This window comes from Coffea eugenioides, chromosome 6 (assembly GCF_003713205.1).
Source record: "Coffea eugenioides isolate CCC68of chromosome 6, Ceug_1.0, whole genome shotgun sequence".
NCBI lineage: Eukaryota > Viridiplantae > Streptophyta > Magnoliopsida > Gentianales > Rubiaceae > Coffea > Coffea eugenioides.
In genome coordinates, this window is record NC_040040.1 from 14,921,111 (window position 1) to 14,939,802 (window position 18,692).

The 18,692-nt window shown below is 34.9% G+C and overlaps 2 protein-coding genes across 2 annotated transcripts; both read left to right on the plus strand.

The window, feature by feature from the left end:
* Positions 1-9,291: 9,291 nt before the first annotated feature.
* LOC113773663 (protein YIF1B-like) lies at positions 9,292-10,549 on the plus strand. The gene is made up of 3 exons (XM_027318293.1): positions 9,292-9,576; positions 9,736-9,890; positions 10,156-10,549. The coding sequence occupies exons 1-3, from the start codon at positions 9,292-9,294 to the stop codon at positions 10,547-10,549; spliced, it is 834 nt and encodes a 277-aa protein (XP_027174094.1).
* Positions 10,550-11,858: 1,309 nt separating this feature from the next.
* On the plus strand, positions 11,859-16,918 carry LOC113773428 (signal recognition particle receptor subunit alpha). The gene is made up of 10 exons (XM_027318077.1): positions 11,859-11,953; positions 12,534-13,533; positions 13,835-13,919; positions 14,067-14,162; positions 14,366-14,518; positions 14,605-14,712; positions 14,834-14,953; positions 15,949-16,074; positions 16,181-16,264; positions 16,394-16,918. The coding sequence occupies exons 2-10, from the start codon at positions 12,560-12,562 to the stop codon at positions 16,517-16,519; spliced, it is 1,872 nt and encodes a 623-aa protein (XP_027173878.1). The 5' UTR covers positions 11,859-11,953; positions 12,534-12,559; the 3' UTR covers positions 16,520-16,918.
* The last annotated feature ends 1,774 nt before the right edge of the window (positions 16,919-18,692 follow it).

Consider the following 18,692-nt stretch of genomic DNA (forward strand, 5'->3'; position numbering starts at 1 on the left):
GGCAAGATTTCCGAGATTTTGTTTCCTGATTTATCCATTCTTTTATGTGATTCGATCGCGATACGTATGCTTCCACACAGCATGAGCATCACAATTTATTGCTTTGAAAAGAAAACTTCAATGGAATGGTCCTGGAAACTTCTCTTTTGGCTTTTTAAGATGATAAGATCCCATGTTCATTATTAGATCCAAGGATGGTATAGGGAATGATGTTCAAAAACTACACACACTTTTGACCTCTACCCATATGTTTATAATACTTGATTCAACACTGATGAATGAAGCGGTTGCTGTATAAATCCGCATTGATAGATGTTTTTATCAATTCTTTCTTGTTGCAAGTAGCATAAGATTGTCCTCCTTCAACCCAATAAAAAAAAAAAAAAAAGCATAAGATTGACCATGACATTGTTGATATTTGTCACAATAAGTCAACCTGGAACTGGTAGGTTTTGGGTGGAGCGGTTTGTATTTGGTGCTTTTTTCCAGACGTGATACTAACCTATCGTGCGGGATGCCCACGCTTCCTTGTACATTAAATTTACCTTGATAGTAAGGATTAGAGTCTAGAGAAGCCCTTCTACTAATAATAATTTACTTTATACCGACTACTAAAACAAATCGCACTTCTGATGAGCATTCGGCAATTTTATTTTATTTTTTCATTTAAGGGTATTCCAACCTTTCAGCCAAACTAATCCCCTAAAATCGTGTAGAATCTTGCCCTAAGGGTACAGAGTGAAATAGCACACAGTGATCGATCATGAGATTTGCTGGTAACTACCAAGTTACGGAACCAATCGGACTACCCGCGGGGGGCAGCAATTTTTTTTTATATAAAAAGCAAATGTCATTAACAAATTATTGAAAATCGTCCAGCACAATTTGATCTATTGCCAATGTGTATTACAAATTACATATCTGTAATTTAACAAATACAATAGATCCAAAAAATTATGAGCAGATCTAAAAAATATAAGAAATTTCAAAGTTATCTTCTAACAGATAAATTGCTGCAGTTTGGAAGGAGGGACGGGTTAGATATAATACAGTAGAGGAAGTATAAATGTGAAGTTTCGGGTTCGAGACCTCCCACTTATATTTAAAAAATAAAAAAAATAAATTGCTGCATCTCCCTTCTGTATATGTTGCAAACGCTAGATTTATTAATCAACAATTTTAAGTTCTAATAATCGCTAGATTTATTAATCAACAGTTTTAAGTTCTAATAATGATAATGAGATCTGTCGAGATAGATCTAAGATCCAAAAAAATACATAGGAATGCTTAGAAAAACAGAAAATTCTCATTGGAATCCCTAGGAGAAACAAAAAACTCACTAAGAAAACTTAGAAGAGATTTTATTAGAAGGAAAAATCTTTTGAAACGTCCTTTACATTTCATCAAATGAAATTTTTTGTCCTTCACTTTGAGAATAGTATCAAATCGGTAAATCTTGGTTCCAGCATAAGTTTTTGACCATTATTTACCTTGAATCTATTGCATGATCCATATATGGTTATTCTTTTAGGGGCAAAAAAGTTAGATCTCATTTGTTATTAAACAAGTAGTGCAATCTTTATTCATTTTTACCCCTAAAAAAGTAGAATTTGACCTGGACCGTATTCATTTTTTCCTAAAAATGTGGAATTTGACCCAATTCATATTCATTTGTTTCTAAAAAAAATGAGATCTGACTTTTTGGTACATAAAAAATGACTCATGTGAGACACATAGTGATTTCATATTAATAAGTGATTGAAAACTTAAGTTATGACTAAATTGTATTAATTTGAATTTTTAAGTGACGTAAATTAACATTTTTAAAGCGAAAGATAAAATAATGAATTTGATAAAATGTTGGTGACTTTTTGAATGATTTTCTCTTATTAAAGAAAGGAGAAGAAGTAGAGAGAAGTTCGAGAAGAGAGTTCCTTAGGAGTTAAAGTTGTTATTGTTAACATTCAGCGAATATTATGGTTCATTAATTTCAAGTCTATCAGAATCACACCAAGATTTGACAATAATTTATAATGTCCTTCAAATATTTTAAAGGGCTACCGTATTATGTACTCAAAAGATACCGAATAAGAGGTGGGATTAGGGTTGTCTTGCCTATAATATTAGAAAAATATACGCAATTCAGAGATAGGTAATAATGTTAGAATTTTACCATTAACCCCCCCCTTTTTATACTTATTTTAGGACTAGAAAAAGACTTTTTTAAATATTAGTGTAGAAATAATACCATGACACTCGTCATAAATGTGCTGCACATCTAGCATTTTCCTTCAAGTATTTAACATGATATACATGGTTTTTAACCTAAAGAAACATTAACGGAGCAGATTTGAAGCCTTCGATCATATCAAATCCACATTTATTAGAAACTCCCATTCAAGTGCTCCAAAAAATTAAAAACAAATTCTGCAAAAGCAAAATATGGATGGCGGGTATATATCAAACGCGTAACAACTAATAGAACCTTATTCATTGACGGCATAAGATCGAGTGGAGTGGATATACTCTAAAAAATGCTTAGTCTAATAGATGGCATGCATGTGCCCCTTGATCAGTTGATCTCTACAGCGTATACTGCATATTCAATTGTAGAAGAATCATTGGACGATCCCAGAGATATAGAGGCACGTTAATTTCCCAGCTGCTACGGCACCGGCGAATTTGACCAGCTTATAATTCCAAGTTACTTTTTTAGTAGTTTGCAATGAGAATACTTTGTACAAGATAGGATCCAAGTAGTATAATCTTTTAGCCAATAAGTAAATACCTTTCTGTGCCCCGGCTGGCATGTTGATAAAGTTAGCAGTGACTTCTCTTCAATGCTGCGCACAGTTGGGTAGTTTGATATTCTTAATGTCATTTTGCTCGTATCTCAAGAAATGTGGAATGAGTCCAAGTTCCTTAGCTTTAAAATACTGTATGGTAAAAATTTCCCTTTTTTTTTTTGGTTCTTTAAATGGTATCACATTACATATTCGTACTAGGTAGTCTTTACCCTGAATCTTTGAAGTTTGAACATCTTGAAGTTCTGAAAAGGATACTCGATTCTGTTGCATGATAGAATAAATAGTGTAGCTTCAAATGGTGGTGTAATTTGATGGCCTAAAAGCTATTCGGCTTTCTGGTTTGTTTAGCAATACCGAAGGTCCGAAAGGCTGATCACTTTTGTGTGTTTTCTTGGGTGGACAGTTTCCAAGCTTGCTTTGCTGTTGCGCTGCATATTTATAGCACGAGGTTGACTTTGCCACCAAAACTTTCTTGAATTTCTGAGTTTTCCATTAGGGCTCATAGTCTTTCAAAATTAGCTTCCTAGTCAAATGGACTTCGCGTTCCAGGTATGTACGAAGAGTTCGCCCAACAATTCATAAAAAGTTGGGTAATTGGTTATTGCAGAGGTTAAAGGCCTCCACTCTCGATTTTAGAATAACGAGGACTACTCTTTTTAGAAAGAGGGCTTTGAACTAAGAAATTAGAATTTCAAAGTTCTAGGGTCTTTACTTTAACCATTTTAATAACTAGATCAAGGTCTCCTTGACCGAACCACCTCTCCTGTTTGTTAGACAACATAAAAAACTTGCCATACTCCTAATCAAGTGAAGAATATTACCTAGTTTTATCATAAATTCACTTCAATGTCCCCAAATGCTATTAAAAGTAATAAGTAATTATTTCAAAAGAAATTAAGAAGAGAGGCTGGCATTAGTTTTTCTTTTCTTAAAAACTTATGGTTTAAAAAAAAATTAATGACACTAATTGTATATATAGTCATTTAAATTGGCCCTCCATCGATTTTATCTTTTATTTTTAGATTAAGTGGTTGTATTGTGAAGAGTAAATTCAAATTTTTAATACCGATTTAACTGATAGGGAGATTAGACCAGTAATTGGAAGTCCCTAATTTGATTTTGAAACCCTAGCCTTTCCTCCTTCCCCTTTGTAGTTAAGATTTGACATTGAAAAAAAATAAATTCACAATGCTTTTTTATGCATTACATTTGTCACGAAATTGATGTCTTAATTCTATAATCTAATATTCATGTTTATATGGGTTGAGATACACCTTGGATTAAGAGGATTTGATACATGTATGGTTGAAAACACTTCGTTTTATTCGAATCCATTATAGGAACGGATATGGATGCATATCTCTTTAGTTTAATAGGTGTAAATACAAAACCTAAAATGAAATCCCAAATATTGAAGGGCCTCAAACTACATGAATAAAGCTTTCTTTTTCTACTTTCCTTCCTTTTGGGAAGAATTAAAATTCTATATTGAATAATTTTCTTTTGCTAGACATGAAGAAGATGAACAAGAAAGGTAGGGGGTAAAATTGTAAACTGAAAACTCTTTAAAAAGCTGCTTGGATGGAATGCATTGGTTGATAAAAAGGTCTATGTTACTTTGAAATTGAAAGAGAACATTCCTAGCTTTTACAAAAATTAGAGAGGAGGTTAGCATAAGCGTATAACTTACACAAAAAATTCTATAGGTTAAAAGTATAAATAGATATAGAATTAAATTCCAACATTAGAGTTATAAAGCATAACGGGATAAAAAAAAGGTAATGGGAATTTGTTAAGTCGCAGTTGTTAATAATTAATACCGTAAAATAAGTTTTTTCTATACATGTGCGAATTTATACATTAAGCAAGTTTTGTAATGACAAAGATGCATAAGGCTACCATTCTCTCCCTTTATTTAATTTAATGCTATACCACACAAATTAATATAAATATATGTATTCACAACATAAATATTAAGGACATCCGCTGTAGCAATGGATGATTTCTCGGCCAAAGTTGGCATGGAATCCCAGGTTCAACCCCGGGTTCTCTTCTTGGTTAATTTCACATGTTTATGAATTCTAGAAGATTAGAGGAAACCATCAATGGGTTTTTAAATCCTATTCTATTACAAGGAGGAGTTTTAAGCGAAAGGATATCCTATTCTATTATAAGGAGGAACGCCTCCACCTGATCCTGAGCTCCACCGACCTGCTGTCTTGTCAAATTGCAATAATATTTACAAACCTGATAGAAATAGAAATCAAAGCCTGACCACTGAGGAGAAGCCATAGAGCTCAAATCAGATTTTGGCTGTTATCTTTCTTGATTTGCTAATAGCCAAGAGAACTTGTTAAGAATTTAGAAGGAAAGGCATTGCCAAAACGAAAATGGATTTTAATTACAATTCCAACCATTGGGGTCGACTCGGTCCCAATGGCTAGGGGAGGGTAGGGATGGCAACGGGGCGGGGGATGCTGCCTACAAACTCCCCCCGCCCCCGCCCCATCCCCCGCCCCGCTTCCCCTGAGGGTGCCCCCGTGGGGCTAATAAAAATTTGTTATATAATTTTAATATGGTTAAAATTTAGCAAATAATCAAGTACTAAAATATTAACACATCATCAAATTATTATTAATTATAATTTTACAATTGAAACTTATAAAAACAATCAAACAAAAAATATTTGAATACAATCCAATATGATGAAATAAATATAACTAAAGTAGTCAAGTTTTCACTTTTGGCACAAATACAATCACTAATTCATTATTGTACTTGTGCTTTTTTTAAGAAAAAAATATTATTGTATTAAGTGTAATTAGGGATTTAGTATAAATGTATTAGTAAATTTAGTATAACCAATTAATAATTTGTATTAGTACACATATATAATTATTAGTATAATTAATAATATCAATTATATTATATATACTAATAGACATTATATAATACATATAACTAATAATATCATTATCATAAGTTTGTAACTAATTAAATTATATTTATTTATTTTTTTAAAGCGGGTGGCGGGGCGGGGGAGAAAAGCGGGTGGTGGGGCGGGGGTACACTCCCCCGCCCCCTGCCCCGTTTCTAAGCTTTTCCCCCCGCCCCAACACCCTCCCCATTAACCCCCCGTGGGACCGGTGCCCGTGGTCACCCATCCCCATTGCCATCCCTAGGGGAGGGTTGCTAGAGTTTTTTGCACCGTACCTAACAGTTGGGAATGACAAGAGCATGAAGAGGGTTTGAAAGATTAAAAAAAAATTACAAATCTTCAATCTATCGGTAATATGAGAGATTAAAAAAAATGATTTTCTAACCATGTTCAATGGAGCATTCGTTAGCATACTTCAATTCTATCCAACCTACCATATATACACACACTAATAATTACTACCCTCCATTCCTTGCATTTATACATTTTTTTAAATTAATTTTACCTTTGTAAAAATTTAACACCTATAATACATATTTAAGTATACAGACCAATTAAAAAGAAATCCAGAAAAGATAACCCACCCTCTATCCATTTGAACCAGGATCTAAAGATCCTAATCAATGATACACAGAGTTGGCCTAGTGGGCTCTCGCACAAGCGTCATATCATAACAAGGACTACTCTTTTTAGAAAGAGGGCTTTGAACTAAGAAATTAGAATTTCAAAGTTCTAGGGTCTTTACTTTAACCATTTTAATAACTAGATCAAGGTCTCCTTGACCGAACCACCTCTCCTGTTTGTTAGACAACATAAAAAACTTGCCATACTCCTAATCAAGTGAAGAATATTACCTAGTTTTATCATAAATTCACTTCAATGTCCCCAAATGCTATTAAAAGTAATAAGTAATTATTTCAAAAGAAATTAAGAAGAGAGGCTGGCATTAGTTTTTCTTTTCTTAAAAACTTATGGTTTAAAAAAAAATTAATGACACTAATTGTATATATAGTCATTTAAATTGGCCCTCCATCGATTTTATCTTTTATTTTTAGATTAAGTGGTTGTATTGTGAAGAGTAAATTCAAATTTTTAATACCGATTTAACTGATAGGGAGATTAGACCAGTAATTGGAAGTCCCTAATTTGATTTTGAAACCCTAGCCTTTCCTCCTTCCCCTTTGTAGTTAAGATTTGACATTGAAAAAAAATAAATTCACAATGCTTTTTTATGCATTACATTTGTCACGAAATTGATGTCTTAATTCTATAATCTAATATTCATGTTTATATGGGTTGAGATACACCTTGGATTAAGAGGATTTGATACATGTATGGTTGAAAACACTTCGTTTTATTCGAATCCATTATAGGAACGGATATGGATGCATATCTCTTTAGTTTAATAGGTGTAAATACAAAACCTAAAATGAAATCCCAAATATTGAAGGGCCTCAAACTACATGAATAAAGCTTTCTTTTTCTACTTTCCTTCCTTTTGGGAAGAATTAAAATTCTATATTGAATAATTTTCTTTTGCTAGACATGAAGAAGATGAACAAGAAAGGTAGGGGGTAAAATTGTAAACTGAAAACTCTTTAAAAAGCTGCTTGGATGGAATGCATTGGTTGATAAAAAGGTCTATGTTACTTTGAAATTGAAAGAGAACATTCCTAGCTTTTACAAAAATTAGAGAGGAGGTTAGCATAAGCGTATAACTTACACAAAAAATTCTATAGGTTAAAAGTATAAATAGATATAGAATTAAATTCCAACATTAGAGTTATAAAGCATAACGGGATAAAAAAAAGGTAATGGGAATTTGTTAAGTCGCAGTTGTTAATAATTAATACCGTAAAATAAGTTTTTTCTATACATGTGCGAATTTATACATTAAGCAAGTTTTGTAATGACAAAGATGCATAAGGCTACCATTCTCTCCCTTTATTTAATTTAATGCTATACCACACAAATTAATATAAATATATGTATTCACAACATAAATATTAAGGACATCCGCTGTAGCAATGGATGATTTCTCGGCCAAAGTTGGCATGGAATCCCAGGTTCAACCCCGGGTTCTCTTCTTGGTTTATGAATTCTAGAGGAAACCATCAATGGGTTAGTAATTGCAATAATCGTAGCGAAGGAGCCACAGTTTACAGCGTAACATATGTCAAAGGAAAATATCTCTATTTTTATTATTATTTTTTAAATCCTATTCTATTACAAGGAGTAGTTTTAAGCGAAAGGATATCCTATTCTATTATAAGGAGGAACGCCTCCTACTGCTCCTCCTGAGCTCCACCTACCTGCCGTCCTGTCAAATTGCGATAATATTTACAAATCTGATAGAGATAGAAATCAAACCCCTGACCACTGAGGAGAAGCCATAGAGCTCAAATCAGATTTTGGCTGTTATCTTTCTTGGTTTGCTAATAGCCAAGAGAACTTGTTAAGAATTTAGAAGGAAAAGCTTTGCCAAAACGAAAATGGATTTTAATTACAATTCCAACCATTGGGGTCGGGTCGGTCCCGATGGCTAGGGTAGGGTTGCTAGAGTTTTTGCCATTGTACCTAACAGTTGGGGATGACAAGAGCATGAAGAGGGTTTGAAAGATTAAATAAAAAAAACTACAAATCTTCAATCTATCGGTAATATGAGAGATTAAAAAAAATGATTTTCTAACCGTGTTCAATGGAGCACTCGTTAGCATACTTCAATTCTATATAACCTACCATATATACACACACACTAATAATTACTACCCTCCATTCCTTGCATTTATACATTTTTTTTAATTAATTTTACCTTTGTAAAAATTTAAAACCCAAAATACATATTTAAGTATACGGACCCATTAAAAAGAAATCCAGAAAAAGATAACCCTCTAGTATCCATTTGAACCAGGATCGACAGATCCTAATCAATGATACACAGAGTTGGCCTAGTGGGTTCTCGCACAAGCGTCATGGAAACTTCTATACTGGATCGTAACATGCTCGACATGTCATATGGACTCGTTATCAATTAGTCTCTCTTTAAGGCAGAATGATAAATTTTCTGTACAATTTCTTGAAATCCCATTTTCATCTCCATTTGCTGGTTCTTAAAAGTATTAACTTTCTATAGATACAATCTTTGTTTTGTACTTTTAGTGCTTATTAAGATCTCAATTAATCAAGAAATCTTCCAAAAGTAAATTGGTATGGACTATAGAATGGTCACGCTACACCTGTGCGCAGTCCATATAGCCAGAAGCGTAGCCTCATCGATCATCCACACATGCAACATAATCAATCAACGAATTTAATATTTATTTCATTTCCAGTGGGTCAAGATTCAGAATTCTCAGAACCTGGATATACCAGTGTCCTTGAGTTTCGTACCCATCCACATTATCATGTCCAAATAAAAGATCGAAAAAACAAAAAAAAAGAAAGAACTTGGGAAGAAAAGAAACCTGAGAAGTAGAGATTTTGGAGCTAGCTGTTGTTGGCTTAGATTCTTGAGCAGACTGCTTGCATATTTTTTTTGTTCTAGCAATGTATGGAAAATCAAGTTCCAGTAGTAATACCAATACCATATTGCTTGGACACTTGACCTCCGAGCACATAAATCCAATTGGAAATGTCTTCGTTGAAGCAGGAAACAATCTAGTGAAACATGAATTTGGTGCGTATGGCGAGAAAATCTTTGGGTCAAGTTCATCATTTCTTCAAAGCAATTTTGTCAGCAGACACCTCTCAAATCCCCAATACTATTTTGAAGTGAACGATGACTACGTGAAGAATAAAATCAAGATGATTCTCTTTCCTTTTCTGCACAAGGTATGTAGAAAAAATATGTTCATATATCAGTGAGGTGAGATTATTCCTTTCTCCTTCCTTGAAACAAAATGACTTGGGATGTTTTCTTGATTCATTTATACTTCCAAAGTGCTTGCATGATGAATTTAATTGTTTGGCCACCTTGCATTGTGAATACAGGGACATTGGATAAGAGCAACTGAGATGGTTGGAGGAGGTGAAATTTTGTACAAACCTCCATATTGTGATATTAATGCGCCTGATCTATACATCCCCATGATGGCATTTGGCACTTGCATGGTTCTTGCTGGCTTCTTTTTGGGCATCAATGGGAAGTGAGTCATAGTCAGCTTTCCACCCCAACAATTAGACTAGCACTATTTTGCTTTGCAAAGAAAGAGATATTAGTACAAAAATGATATATATCGTCAGACCAAAGTTTTGATGCCTCATCAAACATATGACAAGACTATACCTCTCAAGTCAATTTGTGATGGCATTTGATTTGGCGGATAAATTCATTACTTTTTAACAAAAAAAATTGCAGTGACATTAAATTTTGAGTTTTGATATTAAGACGAACCCTTGTTTAAACTGTAGGTTTAGCCCTGAAGCTTTGGGAGTGCATTTTACAACTGCATTACTCTGTTGGATATTGCAAGTTCTACTGCTCGGTGCCGCATTGCATTCTCTAGGAGGTGGGGGAGATATTCCATTGCTCGACTTGGTTGCTTATGGTGGATACATTTTTACAGCAGCATCTGTAGTTATCATTTCTAGGATCATTTGGGATCATCTTTTTTGTGCAATTACCTTGTGGGAGAGCTTCTGCATGGGAGTGTTCTTGGTAAAGACCATGAAGAGAATTCTGATTTCAGAGGTGAAAAGAGTGGATCACAAGCACTCCTCCAAGAGAGATTATCTGTTGCTGTCCATTGCAATTTCTCAAATTCCCTTACTATTTTGGATAGCAAGTATTTGTCTTAAAAGTTAAGACCATCTTACCAACTTTTATATATTCTTGAAGAGGAGAGGTTACATATATATTGTCAGTGTAACGGCTTTATCTTAACTGGCTTGGAAGTTGCATATAATTTTGGATGAGTCTAGCTAAACTTTCTACAGTGAAAATTTTGAAGCCTATACTACAACAAAATTTAGAAGAATGGAGCACAATGGTTTTGTTAGTCAGACCTTTCTAATAAACTAATTTTTTTGTTTCAAATTTCTTGTTTGTAGCAGTAGAAAAACAGAAAAAAGTTAATGGAGCTAGGAGTTGCCAATTTAGTGGTTTATTATGTCACAGTGAATGTCATTTTCATCCTCCCAACAATACAAGTAGTACTACAAGAAAGTGAGAAAGTCTCAATCGAGTCTAACAATAAGAATTCCTCCCAATAATACAAGTCTTAAGTAGTAATACAAGAGAGTGAAAAAGTGTCAATCGAGTCTACCTTTAAAAAAACACGGCTGTAAATCAAACGTTAGACGCAAGTATGAGAATTCCTAAAATTAAATTAAAAAGGTGGGTTATCCATTAGTTTATTTTTGTCGTTTAAATCATATGTCGCTTAATCTAGAATTTTTCTAAGAGTAATAAGACAATTTTGAATGTGATTTTCTTAATTTTGTTACTCTTATTTTACTGCAATATACTAATACAAACTATTTGATTTTTTCGGGACTGGGGAGGGATGGTTGAAGCCTGAAGGAACAAAAACTGCTTGATCTTTCACAGTCTAAAAAGACAACGTACTATATATACTATAGAAAATTTAATGAGTAATTGTCACATCAGTCCATAATTATTTTATTTTTTAGTAGAGGAGGAATTTAAGAAGTGAAGTGCAAATTTGTATTTAAAATCTCTAATTTTTCGGAATCTCAATCTTCATGACCTATTTTAACAATTTATTTTATTGTTCAATAGAGGAAAAAAGTCCAACATTATATGTCAACGAGACGAAAAATATTGTATTTGGACAGGAGATTATTTGAGATAATTTTAAAAAATATATATAACACTTTTTTAATGTAATACATGCGAGATAATAAAAAAAGTGATTGAAAAATGTGTTAATAATTCGAGTAGATAATTTTGCGTAAATAATTTATTGTCCAAACACAAAGAAAACTTTCTTACCTTTGCTTTGCCTCTCAGTTTTCACCGCAAGAACTTAACGCAACAGTAACCGTAATAAAAACAAATGGGACTCGTCAATCGCCACGTTTCGTCTTTCGCGGGTCAGAACGAATCCACCCGGCAGCCCACCGCAAGCAGTTGGTTTCAAAACGCACTGCTCATATATTGTCTGCATCTTCTTGTCCTTTTTCCCATATCCTTTCCCTCTTCTCTTTTTAGTTCCAAAGCCCCTAGCGAGATTCACAGCAAAATCAGGTACTTTTTTCTTTTTCTTTTCCCTTTCCTTTCCTTTCCTTTCCTTTTTCCTTCCAGCTTAATCTTAAATTCCTGATCTAGGTATGGTCCGTAAATTAGCCGGTTTCCATTTGAATTATAGGGTTTTCAAATGTTAGTGATTTGTTGTGCAATTTAATTTGATTAAGGCTTGATCCAACCCATGATTACCCGGATACCCGACCCAGATCACGAATTGAGTGCATCGGAGATATCCTCCGTTATTATCCCTACAAAATTATGGCACCTTGAATTTGCAATTTTTGCTAATCTTTGATCGTTTTCGCGTAGTTAATATTGGGGGCAACATAATAATCGAATAGAGAGATATATATTTTTTATCATTTGTTTGATGGATATTTTTGCCTCGTAACTCAATTGAATTTTTGTTACTTTACTTGGGAATTTTGGCCGGAAAGACTTGATATTTCAAAATTGAGATCGGTGCTTGCCTTAATTCCATGTCCTTTTATGATCATGAGTTCTTAGGTTCGATTCTTCGTAGATGCTTATTCATTAGAGCATAGCAGATCCTCATTTTATTTTTAATCTTTTTTTGCAGGAGTAGGAGGATTATAGAATCGAAACATGTTGGAACAATTGCTGATATTTACTAGAGGGGGATTGATCCTCTGGACATGTAGGGAGCTCGGAAATGCTCTCAGGGGCTCGCCAATTGAGACCCTGATTAGGTCTTGCCTATTGGAGGAGCGCTCGGGTTCTGCATCATACAGTTATGATGCACCTGGTGCTGCATACACACTTAAATGGTCGTTCCATAATGAACTCGGGCTTGTGTTCGTTGCTGTGTATCAGCGTATTCTCCATCTCCTCTATGTGGATGATTTACTTGAAATGGTCAAGGATGAGTTCTCGAAAATTTATGAACCAACAAGAATGGTGTACAATGATTTTGATGATACGTTTCAGCAGCTTAAGAAGGAGGCAGAGGATCTTGCTGAGAAAATGAAAAAATCAAAGCAACCTGTGAAGGCTATTAATGCTAATTTGGGTAAGAAGCAAGGTCTTGGACAAAAGGGTGGTGTGGATGGAGGAAATCAAAAAAAGAGCGGTGATGATGGAAATGGTGACAAGGATGGCAATAAAACAAAAAGTTATGTGTATGAAAATGGGCACACCAATGGTGAACATGTTTCAAATGGGGAAGTTACTGTAGCGAGTGGTGTTAATGGTAAGGAAAATAGGAGTTCCAATACTGGGGCTTTTGATAAGGACAAGCTCCAGAAGATGCGTGGAGGTAAAGGTGGAAAGAAAACTAACACTGCCGCTGTTAGTAAGGCTCCCAAGGAGGAACTAAAGAAAAAACCACGAGTCTGGAATGACTCACCTCCAGTGTCAAAGTTGGATTTTACTGATCCAGTAAGTGAGAATGGGACTGATAATGTTCCTGTTGTGGCAGTGGAGCATGGTGAGAGTATGATGGACAGAGAGGAGATTATTAGTAGTGATAGTGATAGTGATAGTGATGAAGAGGAGGAGTTGGGAAAGAATGCGAAGATCGAGACAAAGAAGAAAGGATGGTTCTCAACCATGTTCAATAGGTAATTTCTGCCTCCTGTTTAATCATTTTCTGTGCCTTAAATACTATTCCTGATGCTTGTGCTTCTCTACAAGCTAGCTTTGCATTTGTAATAGTCAATTGAAGTATGGAGGACTTTAGTAGAGGAACATAAGAAAGAAAAAACACAACATAGGAAGTAGAGAAGTCGATGTGGTAAAATTATTTGTGAAGCTTATTCATCTGGAGGATGCCATCATTGTAAATTTGTTGGAATTTCCATTTTGTTAATTTAATCAGCTGTTAGGATATCCAAATTGATTTTTTTATTCTTTTGAACTCAGCATTGCTGGGAAGGCAAGTCTGGATAAGGCCGACCTGGAACCTGCTTTGAAGGCTCTCAAGGATAGGCTAATGACCAAGAATGTGGTATGCATATATTTCTCTCTTTCCATTATTTTTCCTACTTATCTTTTCCGTTAGTGTGTTTAATCTTTCTTCAAAGTGATGTTTTATTCAGCTTAATCCTGCTCTGGTATATATCGCTGAATGTGCTTGTTACTGGTTTCTTTACAGGCTGAGGAAATAGCTGAAAAGTTGTGTGAATCAGTTGCGGCAAGTCTTGAGGGTAAAAAGCTTGCGTCTTTTACAAGAATTTCCTCAACTGTGCAGGTATTCTCAACTTATCCCCATTGTGCAATTAGATGCTAGGTCAATACCCCCTGAAACATAAACTGGGTAAATTAACAGACAGATCATTTGGGGAGAGAAGAGAGAATGAGTTACTTGTTGATGCCCCCAGGGCCCTTAATTTTGTTTTTACTATTTATCGTGGCCATAAAAAGTAATAGCATTGATTACAATTGTTGAAATAGGCTGCAATGGAAGAGGCTCTTGTTCGTATTTTGACTCCTAGACGCTCCATTGACATTATGAGGGATGTTCATGCTGCCAAGGACCAAGGCAAACCTTATGTGGTTGTTTTTGTCGGAGTCAATGGAGTGGGGAAGTCAACCAATCTTGCTAAGGTGAATTTTATGGATACTCTGCTGTAGATAGTTTTTGGCTGTGTTGGCCTGTGTATCTTACCTGGCTTTTTACCTTTTTTTTACAGGTTGCTTACTGGCTTCTGCAGCATAAGGTCAGTGTAATGATGGCAGCATGTGACACCTTCCGTTCAGGAGCAGTTGAGCAACTCCGAACTCATGCCCGTAGACTCCAGGTATGTCGTAGGGGCTACTTTTGGCCCTTCTCATTTCTATTGTCAAATTTGAACTGTTGTTATCTGAGATCTGATTGAAGTTTTAGAATGGTAACTGATTTGTGTTTAACTTTGTTATCAGATCCCAATATTTGAAAAGGGGTATGAGAAAGATCCTGCAATTGTGGCTAAGGAAGCAGTACAAGAGGCCACTCGAAATGGTTCGGATGTGGTTCTTGTTGATACTGCTGGTCGGATGCAGGTAAAGCTTTATTACATGATCAAATGTTAAAGCCCCGAATCAAACTGACATTATCTATTATTTTCATTTCTTCCTCTTGAAGAACACAATTTAGATAATAAGGAAATTTTTGAAAGGAAAAGTATTCGAATATGTGTGTTTACTATGAGTAGCTTCCTCTGAATTTGTGACTTTTATCTTTTGCAGTTGTCTGAATTCCATACGTTTGTGAATAGGATGTGAACTGGATGACATCCTTGTTTTTGTGCTTTGGTTTAATGAGATGATGTTCTCGTAGTAGTACAGAATTATGTCCAAAAATACTGTGGAAGATTAGCACATATATACTCCTCTGTGTGTTTTGACAAACTTTGGTGAAATATAAGTGGAGGGAAGTGGGAATGGGAATTTGCCTCACATATCTATAAAATTCTCATCGCAACAATAGCAGATGGTTCTGTAACTATTATGGCAAGTTTGTGTTTTTATCATTATTCGGTAGACCTTTTCCATTGTTTGTCATAATAAGAGAAGTTGTTTCAGTGTCATCAGATCCTTGAACAGGACTTATGATTTGAAAAGGAGCAAGTATGTATAATAGTTTTTCTTTTCTAGGATATGGGCTATTGGTTTTTAGGGAACTGGATTATAACTCGCTTGTTCATAGAGAGCTTTACACTTTTTTAAACTGAAGGAGTCACGGGAACACAAAATAAGAGCAAAAGAAAGACGCAATGTAAGTGGGGCATGTAGATATTTTTGAAGGTTTTAAATTTCACCACAAGAATTTTTTTTTTTTTTTTTAAGTGTTGAGACTGACACCATACCAACATGGCAGTGACTTTGTTGCTTCTGTTTTGTGCTCTTTATGGCTGAGCGCTTGTCTGGTGTGGGTAGGTAGTTTGTGCGTGAGAAGCAAATGTCTTCTTCAGACACTGCTCCTTTCCTCGTGGAGAAATGAAAAAATTAGATAGTAAACTGCTGTTTCAGTAATGGCTATGTTTCATGCTTTACAGGATAATGAGCCACTGATGCGAGCACTCTCAAAGCTTATCTATGTCAACAATCCTGATCTGATATTGTTTGTTGGTGAGGCATTGGTTGGGAATGATGCTGTAGATCAATTGTCCAAGTTTAATCAGGTGTGTTTCTTCTATTTGAAAATGAGCCTCACATAATCAGATAAAAGACCTTTGAGGAAATTTGTGCAGACATTTAGATATTGACTAATCATGTTGATCTTTGCAGAAACTTGCTGACCTTTCACCATCTCCAAATCCCCGACTGATTGATGGGATTTTGCTCACCAAGTTTGATACTATTGACGATAAGGTACATACTTCTGCTATCGGTTTTAAGTAGAGAGCTCGAGGTTTTAATATTTAATACTTTTTGTTGATGTACTTCAGATTGTCTTTGTGGCTCTTCATGTTTGGATTTATTTGCTGTAACATGGTGTAGGTCGGAGCTGCACTTTCAATGGTCTACATTTCTGGATCACCCGTCATGTTTGTGGGTTGCGGGCAATCTTACACGGATTTGAAGAAGCTTAATGTTAAGTCCATCGTGAAGACCCTACTAAAATGATGGAAGTGTGTTGTGTTCTTCGCTCCCTATCTTTGGCTTATTAGTATTTAATATGGGTTTCCCTCTGTCAATGAGCATTTTGTATTTCCTGCCACAACTCGTTCTGTCCCCTCCCTCCTGCGAGCTCACTCACTGCTGCTTGTTATCTTTGATACTGGAGACTGGAGTTTGTTCAAGCAAATCCAAGTTTTAGGTAATTCTGTCTCGCTCTGATTACCTGTTTGTTTGTAGCGAATAATTTAGGCCTATTTTGCTGTTCCTCGCTCTTAATCTTATACTACATGACGTCATGTATGTTTATGTCAAGTGAGATCGTACGCTTGCAAACCAAGCACTCTCTGGACTAGAGTGGTCACGGACAGCTGTGTTTCTCGAGGTTATCTAATTAATATTTTACCATATGGGGAGAAAAATGTTGTTTTGTTTGCAATATTTGATCTCTAATGTTTCGAGGAAAGCAAATTTGGTTCTCATAATCTTTGATTTCAGGCAAATTTAAGAAAATGATTAGAATATTACAATAGTTAACGATTAAAATTAAATTGGAGCTAGTCAAAAGGGACATGAACTAAATTCTATGCTCAGAATATTTGCGCTTATGATGCACCCGGTATTCCATGCACTGTTTGTAGATGCACCCTCCCATCTTTCGTTCGTATTTGGACCAGTTACTTGAAACAGTGAAGCAAGTGTTTTGCAAAATTTATCAACCAAAAAAGAAAAAAAAAAAAAAAAAGAGCCTAAGGTCTACGTACACCCCACTCAACGGTGAATTTGATGGCATATTTTTTCAGTTTTAAGGAAAAGGCCGAAGCCAATAATATTAGCTAAAAGAGTGAAAACCTGCTTTTGCCTGTGCTAGCGATTAAGGGTTGATTAGATGGAGGTAGTAATAAAAAAAAAAAAAGGAATGGTGATGAGGATGGTAAAGGATGCTGTGCTATTGAGGCTGAGAAAAAGGAAGAAATGAGGGTTCCAAATTCCAATCCGTTTTTAGTGGAAGGCAAGTTTGAATTATGAAGACCTGGAACCAGGTTTGAAGGCTCAAAAGGACAAAGCTCATCACCAGCAATTAAGTGTGTATGTTAAGCTTGGGTCCTCTTCCAGCTCGGACATGGGGCACATCAGTTGTGTTATTTCCTCTTGGCATATTTGTTATTTGATAGTATATATAATTACATTAGTATACTTGAAATATTTTGTTACATATACGTAAATGTCATCACGAATATAATAATAAAAATATTAGTATTATATATCAAACATTAATTGTACCTAGATAGGTATTACTTGCATGCGTCATAAACATATTTTTTGAATATATCTCTTTATCTTCTCAATCATTTTTTATTTTATATATATCCCATCACAGTAATTATTTCAAATAATTTATTGCTAGTCTATTACCAACCAAACACACTCAATTATAAAAAAAAAAATTAGAATAATTATACAAAAATGGACAAAAGTACAAAAGTACAAAAGTGTGTTTGCTGTTTCACGTCCCAAAAAAGAGCGATTTTATGAATTCAAATGTTTATCTTAATCAGTTTGCTGTTTGAACTGAAGTTCGAACGTTGGGGAACGCATCTTAATTGCTGATTTCCTGCCAAGTGGTTACTTCAAGTTGTCTCAAGATAACAATTTTATCCCCCAAAAAAAAAAACAGATGTCAAGATAACAAAAACCACAAATATACAGATTTGATTGGATTGGAGTTCCACAAGCAAATAACAGAATTAGCAGCCTCACTGTATGAGAATAATTCCTCATTTAACTTTTAACATTCACTGTCCCAACCGACCAAAATTTCCACCTGCATTATCTACTGAGTTTAAAGAAGGAATAATGGAAGGTGGTCAAATTTCAATTAGTACTATTTTTTGACCCCAAAAATAAGGCGAATCCTAGGAATATCAGTTGTATGTATCAAGTTTGAAAGCTTGTGTTGTTCCTCACGTGCCAATACTTAATTGCTTCGGATTTTCCAAAGCAAATCCCAAGGCCAACCTAGTTACTAATATAAAAGAGCCCCCAAACCAAAAGCCAAAGCCAAATCCCTATACAATACAGCACTTGGCATTAACTAGGATTTCTCAGCACTTGGCATTGTTGTTACATAGTAGTATTACTTGGTATTTTCAGAAACGTTTCTTCTCTCCTGATTTCTTAA

Coding starts and splice junctions, on each gene's coding strand:
- LOC113773663 (XM_027318293.1), top strand. CDS start 9,292: ATGTATGGAAAATCAAGTTCCAGTAGTAATACCAATACCATATTGCTT. Junction 9,577..9,735: donor TCTTTCCTTTTCTGCACAAG/GTATGTAGAAAA, acceptor TTGTGAATACAG/GGACATTGGATAAGAGCAAC. Junction 9,891..10,155: donor TTTTTGGGCATCAATGGGAA/GTGAGTCATAGT, acceptor TTTAAACTGTAG/GTTTAGCCCTGAAGCTTTGG.
- LOC113773428 (XM_027318077.1), top strand. CDS start 12,560: ATGTTGGAACAATTGCTGATATTTACTAGAGGGGGATTGATCCTCTGG. Junction 13,534..13,834: donor TTCTCAACCATGTTCAATAG/GTAATTTCTGCC, acceptor TTTTGAACTCAG/CATTGCTGGGAAGGCAAGTC. Junction 16,075..16,180: donor AATTGTCCAAGTTTAATCAG/GTGTGTTTCTTC, acceptor TGATCTTTGCAG/AAACTTGCTGACCTTTCACC.